The sequence below is a fragment of the Strongylocentrotus purpuratus genome, unplaced genomic scaffold (genome assembly GCF_000002235.5).
Source record: "Strongylocentrotus purpuratus isolate Spur 01 unplaced genomic scaffold, Spur_5.0 spur5_scaffold_14, whole genome shotgun sequence".
NCBI classification, from domain to species: Eukaryota; Metazoa; Echinodermata; class Echinoidea; order Camarodonta; family Strongylocentrotidae; genus Strongylocentrotus; species Strongylocentrotus purpuratus.
Genome location: NW_022145599.1, coordinates 17,865,565 through 17,886,885, shown reverse-complemented (window position 1 = coordinate 17,886,885; position 21,321 = coordinate 17,865,565). Strand labels below are relative to the sequence as shown.

The window sequence follows — 21,321 nt, the reverse complement described above, 5'->3', positions numbered from 1 at the left end:
TGTATCGTGTCTTTGTCTGAATTCAGCCCCCCCCCCATATACGGTTGTCTCATTTATTTCGTATATCTGTATGTATTATGAATATGAGATAGCAAAATGTGTATATTGATAGTCATCTTGCGAATAATAATCATGAACTACTTTCATCGGGCTCTCATTATTATTATTATTATTATTTTATTTTTTTTGATGGTGAATTATTGGGGGGGGGGATGATTGTACAGGCCACCCCCCTCCCCATCCCCCCCCCCCCCCCCCGATCGACACCCATGACTATTTTCATTTTGAGAGAATTTGATGAATGATTAATGTTGCCACGCCCATTTAAATCCTCACGAGTCGATATTCAGCTGTAAGTGTAACGGATATCGATAATAATACACGGAAACGCCAAGGGTGTCGGTAAAAACCCGGAATCGAGGCTGCGCCTAGAGGGGGTATTCATGTCATTTTCTTCTTCAGTAGTCATCTAATATAATATCTGATCAACCATGTGTGGCGGAGATATCAAGTACGTATCTAAGACTCTTTGATTTTACAGTTTAACTCGATGGTTTCGACCGAGATGTTAATATTCAGTCCCATACATTACTTTTTGTGTAACGTCTCCCAGACCCGGCCGTATATTCCATTCGAGTTTTGTGTGGATGGACCTTGTTGCAGATGTTAAAACATAAATTTGCGATGTGTAGCTGCATGCTAGCTGCAATATAAATCTAGTGATTCAAAATGTGTCTAACTAAGCTCTAAGGGTCCCTAGGCTTGCTTAATTGCCCTTTTTGGATTATTTTGACGGCGCTAGATCTACTGCATATCCATTTTTTTTTAGCAGTTTCATAGATCTATCCATTCTTAGCAAAGGAATTTTAGCCCAATTTTTTACTAATTTTAATCATAATCATATATTGCATTTTCCACCTGAATTTGGATCACATCCAACATCAGGAAGCCTCCGTTTAGGGCTTCGATGTCGACGTTGTCGCTCAGTACCGTGTCCGCGCTACAGCTTTGCAACTCAAACTGAAGCTATCAGTCTAAAATTATGCAAGCTTCTCGTATAGTTTATGGTATCGTGCATGTGCGTAATACCATAAAGCATACGCAAAGTTTGTATAATTTTAGAATAGACTGATAGCTTCAGTTTGAGGTGCAGAGCTATAGTGCGGACACGGTACTGAGCGACGACGTCAACATCGAAGCCCTAAATGGAGGCTTCCCGATGTCGGATGTGATCCAAATTCAGGTGGAAAATACAATATATGATTATGATTAAAATTAGTTAAAAATTGGGCTAAAATTCCTTTGCTAAGAATCGATATTAAACTGCTAAAAAAAACTGCTAAAAAAATGGATACGGAACTGCAGTAGCGCCATTTTGACTTGGTCTGGTCCGAGAATATTAGGATTAGGATTGTACGCATAAACGAGGATATCTTTGTAAACGAGGACAAATCGCGTCCTAAAAAAAAAAGGATCATCACTTTTTCTTTGGAGCTCTGCTTCCCAGTGTTGGCGATGCAAAAAACGGATTCCTCGTCATAAAATACCCCCACAATGCACAAGGGCCCATGTTCACCGTAGGGTCTAGACTATACTTTTATGAGTTGTCAATCTTCCTGAGGATTTATCGTTGATAACGTGAAAGTCTCTGTGCTGCATAAGTGCAACATGCATCATGGAGTATCATTGCAGAATCCGTTTTACGCATCACCAACGCGCAGATCGATAATAAGGATTGTCCGCGAAAATGCGGACAATCCTTATTTTTTACGATGCGATTTGTCCACATTTACGAAGATATCCTTGTTTAAACGGAAGATCCTTATTCTCGGACCAGCAACCCTACTGCTCTTACTCTTATAAGTTAGATTATCTCTGTCTATGACTATGATGAGTATGATATTATTTACAATAGACTAAGTCTATGACTGAGTATGATTAGCCTTAAGGGCTAGTTGGTTATTAGACAGAAATAACCATCTGGTATGGGTCATTCTTTAGTGAAACCGACATTTGTCAACCTTTCAGTTTAGGTGATACTGTACAATATAATATTGATATCACCTAGCCTAAGTTGGCATCCATACCCTCTGCATGAAGATGTACGAGGCAGTGTGTACCCTATACTGCCTCGGTCAAACCTTTGCATATTTGGCTGGCGTATTACTGTGTATTTATGGCCAGCCGTTTTAACATTTATTCCTATTTCTCGATATCAAAAATTACCATTGCTAACAACAGAAAATCATTTCTTGATATCGAGAAAAATAAACAAATGTTAAAACGGCTTGCCATAAATACGCAGCAATACGCCAGCAAAATACGCAAAGGTGTGACTGAGGCATTAGTGTAAGTCAAAAGCACTGTAGCCTACAATTTTCATATCAAGTTATCAACTATTTCCCTCTATAGACAAAACAATATCCGAGTCGACCCCTCTCAACCCCCCCCCCCCCTCCCCCCCCCCAAAAAAAGATTCATCTGATGCCTAATGGATGTAAAGAAATCTCAATTTTTTTCTTGAGCAGGTGGAAGAACAACCCAGCCAAACCAGGTGTACCCTACGTCCCAACCAACCTGGAACACTTGGCTAACACCATTACACATGGGGTAAGTCAAGTACATTATTTAAGTGTTGTGGTTTAGTGGATAAGGCGTTGGACTGTGGGTCACAGGGTCCCCGGTTCAAGTCCCGCCATGGCACTAGTGTCCTTTGGCAAGAAAATTAATCTACATTTTCCACTCTCCAACCAGGTGTTAAATGGTTACCGGTAGGAAGGAATTCTTTGAATGCTGTGAGCGCCAAAATTGGCTGCCTAGCAGAGCCGGGGTAATAGTTGGAGCGCCTTGAACAGCATGCATGGTGGATATAAATATCCAATATTATTTTTATTATACCAATGACCCACCTTTCGTTTTGTATCTTAGTAGTTCCGTGTCATAATACTTTATTCAAAATATGAGCTTAAACTATCACTTCTGTAAAGACATTTTGTAAGTTTAAATACACACTCAATGAACACGCAGTGCACAAAACGCAGGATTAATTTTACCCAAAATAAAAACCCAGATGGGGAAACAAAGTTTTTTATTTGATGGTGCGGCTTTCTGGAATACTTTACCTAATTTTTTTAAAAATGCGCCATCAAATTCTTCATTTACTCTTTTGTTTTGGCGCTATAATAATTTAAATCATTGAACTGGTCCATTGTGTTGTGTTTGTTTCTTTTCTTTTGTTCGAAAATGTTGTAACTTAATTCATTTTGTTTCGATTTGGATTATTTGTTTTCAATATGTTTGTTAATTTTGTATTTATGTTGTAGGGCCTCCATGGAAAACAGTATTGAACTACTGATGGAGCCACCCTACTAAAAAAAGACTAATAAATAAATAAATAAATAAATGAACATTAAATTGACTTGTGAGTAGACTACGATGCAGTGCATCTTTCGGATGGTGACGTTAAAGGTCGGTCCCCAGACGTAAATAATCATATCTGATTGGTACACGTCTGTAAAAAAAAAAAACCAATTACACACAATTACATTAACCAGGCTTGAGTCTAAAAAATGTGAAAATGTTAAAGTCAAAATCCAGCTGTATAAACTATTCTTAATATATTGGATACAATTTTATTTTGATTCATCTCTGATGCTGTGAACTCTTTGTCTCTCACTCTCTCTCTCTCTCTCCCTCTCTCTCTTTCTCTTCCTTTCTCTCATTCTCTTCCTCTCTCTCTCTCTTCCTCTCTCTTTTCTCTTCCTCATGGTCCTCCCTGCCTTCTCTCTCTCTCCCTCACTCCCTCTCTCTCTGTTACTGATTTGTAGTTCTGCATCATACCGTCCCTCTATGCCAGCCGTGATCTAGTCAAAGAAGCTATTACTTCTTCCCAAAAGACCAGTGCAACGGTCTTTGGTCTGGCGCTCCTCCTTCTCTTCAGTGTCTCCACCCTCTTCCACCTTGTCTCCTGGTCGGGTCTTGCAAAGTAAGTATTCACAGAATAGATAAGATCAAGGGTCACTCAAGACAGTATTCAGAAATACCATATTATAATAGGGGGGTGTTTCACAAAGATCCTCAGTCGAACTTAACTCTAAGTTGGACTTAAACATTATGGAGAGCCATTTGTAGCCTTATAATAGAATATATTCAAAAGCAAAAATTGAAGTATTTTAGACTTTTTATAAATTCCACATCAAGAACATGAAATCTCCTTGATGATCGAAAATATGAATTATTTGAATCCACGTTTTATGCCTTTTAAAAGAACTTTTACAAATATTTTCAGAGATGCTAACGGTTTTCCATAATTGTTGAGTCCAACTTAGAGATAAGTTCAACTTAGGATCTTTGTGAGACACCCCCCTGGAACAGATAAGGCCAAGAGACTCAAGACAGTATTCAGAGGTACCATATCATAGCAGGAGGGTGTTTCACAAAGATACTAAGTCGAACTTAACTCTAAGTTGGACTTATGGAGTTATGGAGAGCCATTTGTAGTCTTAAAATAAAATATATTCAAAAGCGAAAATTCAAGTATTTTAGACTTGTTATAAATTCCACATCAAGAACATGAAATATCCTTGATAATAGAAATGTGAATGATTTGAATCAACATTTTATGCCTTTTAAAAGAACATCGACAAAAGATTTCATAGATGCTTACGGCTTTCCATAATTGCTAAGTCCAACTTAACAACATCGATCCTTTGAAGAAAAAATGCAGACCACCGCATTCGTCCTCATGTGACAAATTCATATCTCATATCTTTTTTATTACATCACATTGGGTTGATGAGCCCTTTCAACAGAAGTTGATTTTCAAAGGGGTTCACATGACAATTTCATGATGTCACTTTTTTCCAGGCTTAGATAAGTAGCGTATTGTAACCACTTTGTCTTTTTATTCTTATTTTATAGAACCTTGAGGTTTTATCTTCACATAAGTGACAGAGCAATCATCTACTTATATATAGCAGCTTCATATACACCTTGGTGAGTAAGAATCAACAGGGTTTTTATTTGTTTTTTTTTGCAGAATCTATTTTTGTACATGGGATATTTGGTTTGTTTTATGTTTTGATTTTTCTTTGACAATACTTATGGAGCAAAATCATATAGTAATCTGTGCTTTTTCCTATCAATGTCGAAAGAGGATGTTGATATTTTTCTGAGAGTAAAACTACCTCTCATGACAAACACTATGAAGGAAAAGTGGAAAAGAACCCATCTTGAGGCAATTATAAGTTGATGAATTGGCAATTTTTTTTTAGAGTGTATTCTTAAAGGTATATTAACATAGTGTTCCGATATGTGGGAAATAGTTTCCAGTGCTGAAATTTCACACAAGATACAAATGGTATGAAACTGACTAACCAGGGGAGTGTTTCACATAGACTAAGATCGACTTTAAGTTGAACTTAACTATGGCAGGCCTTTCATGCCACTAGTTCCTCTAACCATTCCTGGCATCGGTTTCTCAAGGGACTTACAAATCATGGTTACAAATCTACAGAATTTACCTTTTTTGATAGTTCATTACTGAAGGAAAAAATATGATCTAAAGATCATAATTGAGAGACCAATGGTGAGAGCAACCAATGGCATGAACAGCCTGCCGTATTTAAGTCCAACTTAAAGTTGATCTTAGTCTTTGTGAAACACCCTCCAGGAAAAGGAGAGGATGAGTGATAAAAAGAAGGTCGAGAAAAGTAAAGAAGAACAAGAGATGGATAATTGTGAGGTTGGAGGAAGGAAAAGCTGATGAAGGAGGTAAGGTAAGATAAACATACCGGTTGTCTACAATTATACCGGTTGTCTACAATTTATTTTAGCGGCACCATCTTTTATGATTGATATAGACTTATTTATGTTTTACCATTTATTTATTATCTTATTCTCCTTTCTTTTATCTCTCCTTGTCAATGGTTGATGCTAACTGATGTTGGTTTCTATGGCAGCCATCTTATTTATGATTGATATAGACTTATTCATGTTTTACCATTTATTCATTATCTTATTCTCCTTTCTTCTACTACTCCTGGCCAAAGGTTGATGTTAACTGATGTTGGTTACTATGGCAGCCATCTTTATTTATGATAGATATAGACTTATTCATGTTTTACCATTCATTTATTATCTTATTCTCCTTTCTTTTATCTCTCCTTGTCAAAGGTTGATGTTAACTGATGTTGGTTACTATGGCGGCCATTTACGATGGATCATGTGGTTTCTAGCCGTCTTGGGAATCTTTTATTCATATTGCTTCTATGAGAAGTGAGTCGTTATCCTCTTTTTTAAAGCCCCACTGCACTACTTATAGCTACTTGCGCCCTCTATATAGCAAACACAGCCTAATTGGTGACCATTGGTCCCCAATGGTACCCTTTTTCTTATGTTAATTGAGAGCTGATTTGATGAGATAACCACCTGTCAGTGACCATGCAGGGAGGTATAATCCCTCCTGGCCAAACTAGTGTAGTGGGGCTTTAAATCATTTTCAGCATCTGTTTTACAATCTTTACCCTTTGTCTATGTGTCATTACAATTTTCTGCATTGAGCTATATATGGTTCTCTATATTTAAGTAATTGAGCAAATGTAAGAGGGCAGGTCCAAGCTATTTGGATTGTGACGTACGGGACATTTAGAGACTTTAAACAAGAAATAGCAACAGATGAAATTATTTATATGGCTATCTTTTGGTATGAGTCTGTGGCTATTATGGGCTAGTTCATTTGTGGAAAGTTTTAGTTCTGACCAATTTTGTAATTAATGTTAAATGTAATTAATGTGCTGCGTGACGTACGCGACGCTGTGGTTCCGTACGTCACTTTCTCTCTTACTAATGGGGTGTTGCAAGAAAGTTGGGTTGCAATCAATTGCAAGACTTGCGCTTGATTTGGGGGATTTGCAATTGATTGCAACTTTCTTGCAACGCCCCATATGCCTCCTTTGTGATAAACTAACATCAGTTCTCTTATTTCTCTAGATACAAGAGACTGGAAACCGTTTTCTATGTTATCCTTGGTACAGTTCCTGCATTGGTTGTTTTAGAATCAGTGAGTCTACATTCCATTACCACTCTTAACTCCAATATTTTTCTTGGCATACATTTATTAACATCATTTCCATTAGCTATGGGGTTTTAATTTTTCGAAAATGGCAACCTGGTGTTACTTTGATCCAATCATGGATTTATGAATCTGAAGGTAGTTATATCCCATATTGTTGCTTCACATATGTTGTTGTGGACGAGTGGATAAGTCACCGGACTGTGGATCACAAGGTTCGTGGTTCAAGTCCCGCCGCAGCACTAATGTCCTTTGGCAAGACATTGATCTACATTTGCCACTCTCCACCCAGGTGTTAAATGGGTACCCGGTAGGATGCGAAAGCTAATGTGGTTAGATTAGCAAGTGTGCGCATGTAAAAATGACGCCTGGCTGGAATACTCCCCAGGGAGTTGAGAATGTGCATACATTGTGTGCTGGTAAGCCTGAATCCAATGACCGGGGTAATAATATACTTATCTGTAAAGCGCTTTGTGAGGGCCTCCGGTCCTGAAAAGCGCTATATAAGAACGAGCTATTATTATTATTAATTCTTACTTTTCTTCTAATGAAAACAAAAATGATTAAAATGGTTTTTATTAATATATCACTGCAACAAAATTGTAAAACGTGTAACCGTGTTCAAAGGACAAAGAATAAACAAGTGCAAGATCTTTCAAAGTGTAATCGTTCTTTGCTAACATACCTTTATTAACACATATGGAAATTGAGATTGATATCCTTGTTTCCACTTGCATTCCATTGTTTTGTTTTGTTTCATATTCTTGTAAAGAAAAAAATATAAATCTCTACAAAAAGAATTATTTATTTGCCATATGCCCTCACAATGGGCAAAATGGTAGGAATACTCCCCTGAGAGTGGAAACGGTGCATGCCGTTTGTGTGAATACATCTGATGACCAGGGTAATAGTGATATCTCTAATGCACTTGCGGACGTTATTCCATATTAAACACGGCTATATAAATCCAGGTTTATAATTATTTTTTTGATTTCGTTTTAAACTCTAAATTTACAGCCCCCTAAGAATGGTATGTACGAGCTCGCTTTGGGAGGCATCCTCTACATCTCGGGCGTGGTGTTCTTCAAGAGCGATGGCATCATCCCCTGCGCCCACGCCATCTGGCATCTCTTTGTTGTGATGGGGGCCTACACGCACCTCAGCGCCATCCAGAGGTACCTGATCGGCTGCAGGGTGCCCGGTGTGGACCCTGAGCCCAGCCACCTACCCGACTGCATCACTGGAGGATCATTATGATGTCAAGTGTCAGCAGTGGGATAGTGGCAGGAGTGGGATAGTGGCAGGAGTGGGATAGTGGCAGGAGTGGGATGGTGGCAGGAGTGGGATAGTGGCAAGAGTGGGATAGTGGCAGGAGTGGGATAGTGGCAGGAGTGGGATAGTGGCAGGAGTGGGATAGTGGCAGGAGTGGGATAGTGGCAGGAGTGGGATAGTGGCAGGAGTGGGATAGTGGCAGGAGTGGGATAGTGGCAGGAGTGGGATAGTGGCAAGAGTGGGATAGTGGCAAGAGTGGGATAGTGGCAAGAGTGGGATAGTGGCAGGAGTGGGATAGTGGCAAGAGTGGGATAGTGGCAGGAGTGGGATAGGATACAATTCAGCATAGTCTCTAGCTGTTCTACATCCTTTAAAGCACAAGTCCACTCCACTGAAAAGTTGAGCTGATTAGATAGATAACAATTTTAAAAGCCCACATATAACTTGGTTTTGGAAAATGGTGCTCTTATTTTTAATAATTTTGTTTAATGAGTAAAAAACAAGTAAATGATTGAGCCGGTTCTCCCCACAATGTATTTTTTGTGACATAGGGTCCTCACAGCACAGATTCATAATGTAACCAAATTTAATGCATACATCTTTGTGCAGTGCTTCGGTACAAACTATTTCATTCACCTGATAAGAATAAGAGTATTTCCACAGTCAGAATGCAAACTGCATATATTTAGTGTTGCTAGGTAGGGCAAGACATATTTTTGTCCTACCTGGCAACGACTAATGTTGCGTTTCGGTTCTATTGTCTATTGAAATACTATTATTGTTATGAGGTGAATGAAATAGTTTGTATCGAGGCACTTCACAAAGACGTATGCATTAAATTTGGTTACATTACAAAAATAGCCTATTGTCAGAATGTATACTGCTGGCACTTTCGTTGTGAGGAGCATACGTCACATCCGTGCAGCAATTTAAATGTTTTGCTTGAAATAACCAAAACAAAAATTGCTTTTAAAAATCACCTGATTGAAGTTCGCCCATGGTAGTTGGCAGTTGTAATCTTTGATTTATTTACAACATGCTATAATTTTTGAAAATTGGAGTGTACTTGGGCTTTAATATTTGAGATCCTCAGACCAGCCATGTACATGTACATAAATTCATCACTGGATCATAGTGATGCAGGGTATGCTCTGTCGTCTATTTCAGTAATGACTCAAGTTTATCTGTGTCTATATGTTGTCTGAATCTAAACCATATCAACATCTTAACCCCCCCCCCCCCAACCACAAATCGCTGTTTTGATAGAATTATTATTTGGCATGAAACTTCCATGGAGTTTGACCAGCTCCAAAATATGCCTAGTTTCTGTTAAAGTTTGCAGTAATGTATCTGTGGAAGCGCAATATACATTTGTAGATATCTCATAATGTTTAATGTATTGGTCATAGGATCTTAGAGATCACAGGGTCCTGTATATTTGTACAACATTTTTATATTGCAAATGATTGCATAATATTAGACTGTATACGTTCAAAGTTTAATGTATATAAATAAGGCTCATTTGTTATGTTGACACTTGACAGGCACAGACTGAGCACTTTATATTTTTAGACTTTGTATTATTTCACCATATCTTGCTAACATTGTCCGTACTTAATTTGAATCACTGCTGTCTTAGAATTACAGTCAACTCTGCATAACTCAAGTCTGTTGGGAACGCAAAAAATAGTTTGACATTTGCAAAATCCTCTTAGGAACTGAAAATAACGCATGTTTTGGTCAAAAAAATTGATTTGGCCTTCAGAAAATTTAACTTGTGCGACTTTGAATAATGCAGAGTTAATTGTATATGCAGGGATTGTAGAAAATAAAAAGTTTCGTTTATTTACTTGACAGTTTTATATAACATGATAATTAAGCTTGACTTGAACAATTTGACTATATGTACACTATGTAACTCATTCTTTTCTTGCCTATGTATTTGATAGATCTGTAATACTACTACTAATAATAATATGTCTTGTTTACCCAGGGTAGCCTCATCAGTATTCATACTGTTCTCTCTAAGGGCCCTGCAATCATATCATTACCCCGGCTTTAACCGAGCTACCATGAAAAGGTGCTCAGGCATTCAAGGAATTTCCTCCTGCCGAGTACCCATTTACCTCACCTGGGTGGGGTATGGCAAATGTAGATTAATGTCTTGCCAAAGGACATATGTAGTCATAAGCGCACGTGATATTCAGTTTTACTTAAATGTTACTAATTGAAAATTCCAAATGTTGGCAGCTATGTGTAGATAAGATCGATAAGTTTTTTTAGATATAAAACATTTATACGCCTAGCCTTGCAATATTTCATTGTGCAATTTAACAGCAAACGAAGGAAGGTATGTTTAAATAATACTTTGAAATATATATTTTACAATTTACTGAAAAATGCTGAAAATTGGTGCTTGATAAGGTAAAGTTTTTTCAGGTGCAAAGAGACACGTTTGCAAAGGTTGTAATAATAAAAATGAATACGTCAAATATATTTTCAAATTATGGAGTTGATACTCTTATGTGTAAAAAGTTCATATGGGAAGTAATTCAATGATCATTCTTCTCGTTGAGGAGGGTAGTAGATGCATTATATTTTAAGAAAAAGAATCTGCACCAAAGATTTCATTTGATGATTTATTCAAGTCACCTTTAATACACACTGCTAGGGCGACATTTGTACCCATTGTAGTATTTTGCTTCAACTTGAATATATTTGTGAACTGATTTGTTACAAATATGTAAACCTTGGTTTTTTATAAAAGATATATATAAAGATATTAAAAGTTAGAGTATGTGAATTCCAGTTTTCTTTACCTTGTGAATTAGAAGTTTGTGAACTTCATCATCATTTGAACATTTACACCTCTGAATTCAAAATCTGTATTGAAGTTGTGATATGTATGTATGTACACACTAGATTTAAAGATTAAAATCCTTTATATATTTGTGATATCCTGTGAAATCATATTCAAAATGTTATAAAGATAGTTATTTATTTTCATGATGCTGTTCATTATCATGTCCATTGAAGCAACAGATATTCTCCATAAATAACATTGTCACTAATTGTAATAACTGTGTTTTCCGAAGGCTGCTTGTATATACATTCTCTATGTATAGAAGATCAACGGTTGTAAAATAATTTTCTTTTTGTAATGTACACCTTACTTCATATTCTACCAATTCTAATTATTATTTTTTCTTTGTATCAAACAAAAATGTGCTCTCATAATTACAATTCTGAATCAGCAAATTTCCAAACGACTCCCTACCTCAAAGAGAAGGTCTGGGGCCTGTTTCACAGAACTTGTCATCAGTGACAAATGACAGTTTTCGTTATAAGCTAGTGAAATCCTTGCTTCTGATTGGTTATCAGCAGATTTGTGACTGATTTGTGTAATTTGTCATCGTAAAAAGGCTCTGTGAAACGGGTCCCTGATGTTATTAGTTGCTAACAAATGCTTATTTCATAAACCTAACGATCATAGTGTGTGTGATGTAGAATTTGAATAAAATTGTGAACACCGAATCTTGAAGGAATCAGTGTGTGGAATTTTGTATTGATGTTGCTTCAGGATGTTTTGTTCTTTCCATTTTTTCTTTCAAAAATCTCAGTAGGTCATGCAATGTGATGAAACATCAACTTTAATTTGAATAAACTACAACAAAAGTGTACCAATAACCAGAAAAAAATAATGGTCAATCATACAGTTGTTTGCAAACATATGACAGGAAATAAGACAAATAATGATGTCGCCCTTCTCGATCTCAACGGATGATATAAAGGAACAGCTACAGACTGCAACGTTTATAAATGAAATAAAAGTGAAAATGAAATAAAATAATTCCAATATAACTGTTGTAGGTCAATCATACAGCTGTTTGCAAACATATGACAGGAAATACACAAATTACGATGGATGTGGCTCTTTTTAAGGTTAATGGGCCTTTTTTGTTGGGAGGGGGTGGGGGGGGGGGGGACAGACCAAGTTCAACCTGGGGATGTTTTACAAAGACTAAGATTGACTTTAACTTGGACTTAATATTGGCAGGCTGTCCATACCACTGTTTGCTCTCACCATTTACTGTTATTGGTCTCTAAATTGACGTACAAATCATGGAAACAATTTATGCGCAAATCTAGTGAATTTATATTTTTTGATAATTCATTATTGAAGGAAAAAATATTATCTAAAGATCATAAGTGGGAGAGCAACTAGTGGCATGAGTAGCCTGCCATCGTTAAGTCCAACCTAAGTTGATCTTGGTCTTTGTGAAACACCCCCCTGGCCTAGCTCTTTTTTAAATGTGTACTTTTTTACATTCTGGTCTATAAATTCCAAATAATTTTCTCCAAATCACGAGAGAATGCTCATCATAATCATAATAATATGATATCTTTACAGACACACAGAAGTGTTTTTTGTGTGGATGGTATCAAATCAGTGTATTTGCAAGTTGTATAATGTGTTTAAGAAATCCGAAATAAACTTGATGGGATATTCTTCTCCTTTCTGTCTTATACTTCTTTAATTTCTTCAAATCCCTCACTCCCTCTCCCTTCCATCTCTTGCACATTGTGAATGTGACCTCGAACGAAGACGATTGTTTTTACTTCCAGAACACTCTGAGCAAATCAAAACTGAAACAGCCCGAGTGCAATTAATATCAAATGTCTCTATCTTTAATCTACAACATGACATTTCTTTTTCTTCTAAATGACTCTTTTCAATAACAACATATTTAGAAATATAAAATGGAAAGTACCCAGCCTCTCTCTAAGATTAAGTAATTAAGATTTAGGGTATTTGCACTGAGAGTAAGGCAGGAAATGAATTCTCCAATGCACAGATTTTTACAACTTTTACAACAAACAAGACAGCATTTGTGCAAGGAAAGACTGGCCACTGAGTTCGGTCCAAAATCCAGGAAAGATATATATCTGTTTTATTCTAGATGAAAACCATATGTAAGTTGAGATATGCAATTTTTTATGCTACTTATTTGCAGAAAGTATAACAAAATTGAAACTGCGACTCTATATGTTTTTTTTTACACAGAATATTTTGGCACATCATTCTAAACTATAAACAAAGGCACTGACTTGGAACTTATCTGTGTTTGTATTAATCATATATTAATCATAAAGAAAATAACTACGTCAAATCAGGCGAGTTAAGTGTATGTTTTGTTGCGGAAGCTACTACAGAGATATGTTTGATATTTTTCTTCCTTTCAACTTTCACTCTGGCCCTCCCCTCCTTCCTTTTGCTTTGCCAATTTCTGGCTGCCTCTCACTTTCTTTACTTCTTCATATATCCCCCCCCCCTCTCTCTCTCTCTCTCTCTCTGTCTATCTCTCTGTCTCTCTCAACCTCCCTCCCTCACTCCCTTCTTCCTTATATTTATTTCACACTCTCTATCCTTTTATCTCACCCCATTCCCTCTCCACCACCCTCCCCAGGCCCTTACATTTATTTTATTCTTCTCTATCATGTTATCTCTCCCCTCTCTCCCTCTGTCTGTGTCTCTTCTCTCTCTCTCTCTCTCTCTCTCTCTCTCTCTCTCTCTCTCTCTCTCTCTCTCTCTCTCTCTCTCAACCTCCCTCTCTCCCTTTAACCCTTATATTTATTTCTCAACCTCTATCCTTTTATCTCTCCCCTCTAATTCCTCCCTTCCCTGGCTCTTACCTTTTTCTCACTCTCTATTACCTTCCCCCCCCCCCTCTCTCTCTCAAACTCTGCATTTCACTTCCACTCTCTTTCATAATATACATGTATATATTATTTCCCTTTTTCTCTTTCTTTCACTTTCCCCTCCCCTCCATTATTTTGTCTCTCTGTCTCTGTCTGCCTCTCTCTCTCCCTCTCTCTCCCTGTGACATGTGACGTTGTGAAGGCTGATCTCTAACTAAATTGCGTGTCAGTTGTTGTAAAGTGTCTTGCTGCTTTTTCTTTCCCTTTCCATATCGCTCAGCACTTACGATACTCGATAGTTATATACAGTACAGCAATCTCTCTCCCAGTCTACATATCATGGTAAGTAACCTGTGTATATATTTTTATTAAGAAATTTTCAGTAAAACTAGCTTGGAATCGACACAATGGGTTATTAAAAGAGAAGCTGTATGCAATGCTACTGCATGATTTTGCACATATTCATACTCGATTAGTACAATGCTCATGTGCTGTCATATCTTGTGAATATGTCACTTTTGTCCCTCTTTCTCAAAATCATCATTCATGTGTTAACTTACAATTGGGATCAAGAGTTGGTGAGAGAATATTTTGGCACCAACCAGTAATTGGTCAATCAGCATATGCCAGTTGCAGTAAAGAATATACATGTCTTTGCCAAGAATTATAACTTATAGATTACTTGTCTGCTAAAAGATGTGTACTTTTGATATGATCATGTGTGATATCGTGCTTTTCATAAAAGATATTAAAAAAAACAGTCAAAATGTTTATATATATATATAATATATGTGCATATACTTATATATAAGGTATGTTATCCTGTGTCGGAGAAACAATTGTTGTTTGTTTTAATTTCATGTCTTTTCCTATTTCCATTAATAGTTTATTACAGAAGAGAATTAAATGTTTGAGCACGAGACACTTTCTTTCAACTGTCTTATACTCAAACATATGTTGAATAGTTGCTGAATATCATCAGACGCTCATTTTGTAATAGTCTCCACTACTCTGCCTTTACTTTAATTTAGGGATGAAAAGCTTGAGAGGGCGAGGTTTAGTGAAATGACAGCTGGACAAATTCGACAAATTAATGAATGAGTTGTATCTCACATTTAATAAACCATTTTCCAAATCAGTAAACAGTCCTTGTGTCATATGGCTATGTAAGAGGCAAATTAGTTTAGTATTCATTGACAATCTTATTCTCAATCTAAATACATTTGATTACATTAATGATGTTAAAAATGGATATCCATGAAATTAAAGTCAAAGGCAGGCATAGACAGCTACTAAATAGCAAACCTGACGCTCTGTGTAGGATTTTTCCCCGTCCAAAATGAAGTTTAACAAAGGAAATTACATTATTTTAGACCCAGGGTTGGGTTTAATCTACGTCCGGAAAAAAGGGGGTTTAGGGTCACCCGAATAATTTCTAAATTTATCTGATTACTGTAGATAAAGAATCACCCAATCCACTATTCTGAAAATTGGCAATGTTTTTTATTTTACTTTTAAAGTGGATTAATGAGCGAATAAGACGTGAAAATGATTCACAACATGTGTCTACCCAATTAGCTTTTGCTTCCTCTATTGTTAATCCTGTCAAATTGTATACTGTTTAATGTATTTTCAAGTATGAGACATGTTGCAGTTGTTCATATTGTCATTACTTTTGTCATTGATGTATATACTGTGGCCTTTAATAATTCCTCTGGCAAAGTATGAGGTTGCAACAAGTATAAACACTAGAAAAACTGTTATTCCAACAGTAGATTACGTGGCGCATGTAGCGTTTGCAGTGCAACACACGTCCTGAAGTTCAGGCTTTATGTTTCCTTGTGGTTAAAATGACTATGCATCAGAGACGAAGTTGTGCTCTATAAGCTTTGAAAATGACTAATTGACAGCATGCCTTAATCATCCTTTTCAACTTTGAATGACAGGTACCGGCTCTTCAGAAATGGATCTGCAGTCTGCCGAGGATTATCAATTTAGAATGAAGGAGTATTTCCATTTTATTGACTGAAACAGGCTCTTGTGCCTTTGTGAACCATGAAGGAGACCTTTGTGGAGAGTCAGCATGGCTCTTCCTAAAATATATTTGGATGTACCTCGACCAACAGAAAGTTCCACAATGATTGGGATAGTTGACCCTACTACAGTATCGAACTTCACTTCACATTTTGAACGGCAGCCAACTGCTTGGTGGGACATCATCTTAGTAACCCTCTGGATTATCATCGTGGTGATAGGTGTCGTCGGCAACAGCCTGGTTTTCCTGGCCATTGCAGTGTCCAGGAGTTTACAAACGAGGAGCAACATCCTTGTGGTCAATGTTCTTGTTGCGGACATTGTGGTGTGTTGCCTCTTGCCTCTTCAGTCAGCAACGCTCCTGCTTGCAGATGCCCCGGACGGTGAAGGTGCACTGCCCACCAAGGTTTGTGCAGGAGTTGCCACACTTGCCACTATGTGCCTCTGGAGCAGGATGGCAACTTTTGGAGTTCTGTCTCACCAGCAATGGAAGCAGCAAACAAAGTCTAGATCTTTGTGGGCCAGCATCCACAAACGAAAAAGACCACTAATAGTCGCTTCACTGACGTGGTTGTGTCCTCTTGTGGCAATTCTTGTTCCACGTTTTGCAACAGAATGCATCCATCTAGGATACTCGAACGAAACAAAGCTTTGTGTTTTTGACGGTTGCGATGACGGTTGCGATGAGAGCCAGTTAATCTTCAGGATTGTCACTCCTCTGCTCTGGCTACTGACAGTACTATTTACATTGAGGAATTACTCTAAAATCCACATTCATGAGATAAATCGTCGAAAGCATAAATACGTGCCCAGGAAAAAGAGGCGGCCTACCCCACGAAGGGACCCGGATGCATACTTGACCCCAAGCTCACCTTTTGAAGAGGTCCAGTTAGCCCGTCCAGTCACAAGTTTCAAAAAGGGCAAAGGAAAACAGAGAAAGCAGCCTGATCTAGTAACCCCAAAACAGGAAAAAGTTTCCAAATCACCCAAATTTGTTGTTTTTTCAAGAGGAAAAGGAAATAAGAGCAAACCAGTGAAAGAGAAAGTACCTACAAGAGATCGTTTGCCGAGCAATCCCGTGGAAGTAAGTACAATCACCAAAGAACTGAGGATGATGTTCTCTAAGAAGCAAGAGCCCATCAACTCAGAACCTGACACTTTCAGACCTTCCACTATACGGAAATTAAGTGAAAATGGAGAGAGTCAGGACGAGGGTGAAGTTGACCAGAAAAATGATAGAAATCAAAACAGAAATAGCATGAAATTGAGAATCAAATTAGACAGCTTTGTGCAGAGCATACACTGGAAGAAATCGAGCACGGAAACGATGGTTAGTGACGTCAGTCAGGAAGAAATCAGTGACGTTGATAACATGGATGATTGTGATGATGATGATGATGATGATGGAGTGATCAATGAAATAGCTTTGGGTGGAGCAGAGGAAACAGCCTCGATGAAAATGTATTCATCCCCAAACGTCAATATGAACAAGACGCATATGCACGGTGGGAAACACTCTGCACAGTCGTATGAGCTACAGCTGATAGGGTCTTCCAGGATATCCTCAAGAGGCACTTCTCGGAGACAATCCTCACCATCTGATTACCCACTATCAGTTTCTCAACTCTTATCCCTCCTCACCATCATCTACCTTGTGTTGGTCCCTCCCAAACTCGTCTGTATGCTTCTACCTTCCTGCCCATCCATCCTCTACAAACTTGCGGAGACGATTTATGTTTCATTAAGCGCCCTCATCCCATTTGTCCTTGCATCCAAGCATCAGACGTTTAGTGTGGTTATAACCGGCCTGGTGTACAGGAGATGGAAGTCCATTCCGCAACCATCCATGTGGATTGTAAGACTATGTAAGATTGAGAAAGATGTGGAGGATTATGGCGACGGTGATTGTCAGCTCTGACGGTTCTTGATTGGACAAGAATATAGTGTTCACACTGATGGGAATATACTTTGTTCGCAATTTCATACAGTCCTCAGAATTATTCTACTCTTCCAAAATTTACTCTGTTATGACACTGTGATGCACACACTATGTGATATTCTCTCATTTACCAGATGTTTATACAGTTTGAATACCTAGTGAAATAATGTGTTCACATAATTAGCAGCATTATGCAAAAATGTTCCACATATTTATGTAATGACACTGTGGTGTGAAAACTGTGATTCTCTCTTTAGCCACAGTGTGTCACAATGTACTTCAATGTGAAAATAGTGTGTTCACATTAAACAATTAATCATAATGCATGGTGATATGAATCGTGATAACATTGTAATGACACTGTAGTGTGAAAACTGTGATTCTCTCTTTAGCCACAGTGTGTCAAAATGTACTTCAATGTGAAAATGGTGTGTTCACATTAAACAATTAATCCAAATGCATAGTGATATGAATCGTGATAACATTGTAATGACACTGTAGTGTGAAAACTGTGATTCTCTCTTTAGCCACAGTGTGTCACAATGTACTTCATTGTGAAAATAGTGTGTTCACATTAAACAATTAATCCAAATGCATGGTGATATGAATCGTAATAACACTGTGGTACTACTTGTTGTGATTATCTCATTACCCTCAGTGTGTCACAACTGTGTCACACACTGTGTTCATCACTATATAGGGATACTGGATTACACAGCATGTGATTCTTTCATGGGCCACAGTGTGTAACACTATTACACTCAGTGTGAACACACTGTGAAACAAAGCGTGTTCACATCATAATCGGCTCTACGCAAAACATCATCCACATTAAATAGGTTAAAACAATGTGTGTGTGTGTGTGTGTGTGTGTGTGTGTTAACTGCTTTCAATGGCCTCAGTATGGCACACCATGGGGGTATTTCACAAAGACTAGGACTAAGATTGACTTTAAGTCGGACTTAACTATGGCGGGCCGTTCCTGTCATTTGCTCTCATCATTCCTGGCATTGGTCTCTCAAGGGACGTACAAATCGTGGTCACAAATCCACATTTTTTTCTTTAACAATGAACTATCAAGAAATGTAATTTCTGTAGATTTGTGACGTCCCTACAGAGACCAATGGTGATAGCAATCAGTGGCATGAATGGCCTGCCATAGTTAAGTCCAATTTAAATACGATCTAAGTCTTTGTAAAACACCCCCATGTCACACAATGTGTTCACATCGTTATTGGCACTACACCAAAATATTTCCATATTCACTATGTGGTGTGGTGACACTGATGTATACATGCACTCTTTGATTCTTCTACTGGCTAATGTGTTACAAAATGTTACACGGTGAGAATGGTGTGAAAACAGTTTAAAGCAGATTGTCATTATAAAAGGGTTCCAAAATCTCCATGGTAACACTGTGTGAGGCACTTATTATTTTGGCAGGGATGTCACGTATAAAAATATTATTATCCATGAATTGTACAGCTGTGGTAATGATTTTGCTGGACTTATAAGTCAATCTCTCACCACCAATAACAAGTTTGCTTATCTACATGATAATATGAATGTGTTGAAGTCTTCAACAAGATTCTTATATTGCAAATAGGCCTATTTATTAAAGTATAATATTCCAACACACAGGGAAGAGAGAGAAAAAGTTAAAGAAAATTTAACATTGCGCATTAAAATTGTTGATTATTTTGATCGATGATTTGGCATATGATTGTCAATGCTTAGTATGAATGATAGCAATGTTCATTTTCAATGGGATAATTGAAGTTTCATTAGATAAGTACCAAGGTATCAATAACCCTAAATTCACGAAAATATTCATATCTAGAGGAGTAATTAATTAACTGAAATCTAGACCAATGTTACCACTAATATTATATTGCCTCCGACATGGTTTGGACTCATTTTTTTGGAGGCACTTCATGATCATTTTGAAGCGCAATTTTGTTAGGGCTTCTATTCATTTCGTTTATTTCCATTTCCAACAAAATAAATAAAGTACATGGGATTGCATTGTACATAGTAAAACAATGAAACTTAACAATATATTTGTAATTGGTCCACAGTGTACAATAGGCATATAAAACAGGTTGGTCATGGAGGGGACTGCTGAAAATCTGGGCTTGTAGATTGCAGCCCCCTATAACTTATAGTTGCAAAAATAGTATATCAATAATAAAGGAACGCACAAATACATAAACCAATTAAACATAACATATAAGGAGTGAAAGGGACATAATTATTACACCATATCACAGAATAGTGTCTGAGACACTTATAAAACGTAGGGCCATGCATCTCAGATTTGTCAAACTGGAAAGATTGTTAAACAGTGCCTTTAATAGAAAAATGGTATCTTTAAGGAAGTGAACTTTTCCCCTTTAATCCAACTGTCATGAAATAACGGAAATAACGTGCTAATTGATGAGTCACTTTCTAAATACGTCTTGTTTATGTTCAGGTTAAATTCGTGCTTGTTATGTCACGTGTATGCCCGGTGACCACGTACTAGCTTGATGAAAAGAAACTAGATGACATTAATGTTTTGTATAATGGTGATGGATTGATGAAACTAACCCACGAATAAAAATAGCATGTTCACTATGGATTATGGTAACTTCAAACAGTGAAAAGATGGCTTAATTCCAGCAGTCACTCAAATTATTTTTATTTACTGAAGTACAATAACTTTTTGTTAGAAACTAGGAAACTGTCTCATTAATCATGAACTTAATTGCTATGCAAGACTAAATTTGAAGGCAGATGAGAGCAAATGGCTAGATTTACTTTTGAGAGTTACAGAATACTGTTTGGTAATGATTATGGTCTGCCTAATGAATTACATTAGAAAACGAAATTAATAATTCAGAAAAATTTCAAGCCGAGAAATATTGAATAAAAGTATGGACTGGCTTACTTAGTCAAATATCATGTTGAAAAGAGAGTGATTTATAAATTAATGATTTGAACACTTCCATATTGTTCAATACTAGAATCCTGACTTGATGTTATATAAGATGACACATCAATCATTAAGACACCTTTTAGTTGGCTTTTTAAGAAAAGATGTATAGTGAATGCAAGTTTGCACTCGTTTACTTTATGTGCAAGTAAAGCAGAATTACTGGCCTATATTTCGGGGTCAAATAATTTGATTTTTATAGTCAGCACTGACCTGCTTTATAAAGCATCAGTGACATGATTTATAATGAGTCATGATGGGTTATCTTGGGCTAAAAAGAAAAAGGATAGAAACGGGAAAATTGGAAATTAACCTTTACTACACCACCTG

The 21,321-nt window shown here is 37.2% G+C and overlaps 1 protein-coding gene across 2 annotated transcripts; it reads left to right on the top strand.

Moving 5' to 3' along the window:
- The first annotated feature begins 363 nt into the window (after positions 1–363).
- LOC578560 (monocyte to macrophage differentiation factor 2) lies at positions 364–11,889 on the top strand. 2 transcript variants are annotated; one of them, XM_778721.5, is made up of 7 exons: positions 364–511; positions 2,529–2,610; positions 3,828–3,985; positions 4,921–4,995; positions 6,175–6,276; positions 6,991–7,060; positions 8,090–11,889. In XM_778721.5, exons 1-7 carry the CDS (start codon positions 492–494, stop codon positions 8,327–8,329), a joined length of 747 nt encoding a protein of 248 aa, XP_783814.3. In that variant the 5' UTR covers positions 364–491; the 3' UTR covers positions 8,330–11,889. The 2 variants fall into 2 exon arrangements, with proteins under 2 accessions (XP_783814.3, XP_011669594.2); XM_011671292.2 differs by having other exon boundaries at positions 2,526–2,610.
- The last annotated feature ends 9,432 nt before the right edge of the window (positions 11,890–21,321 follow it).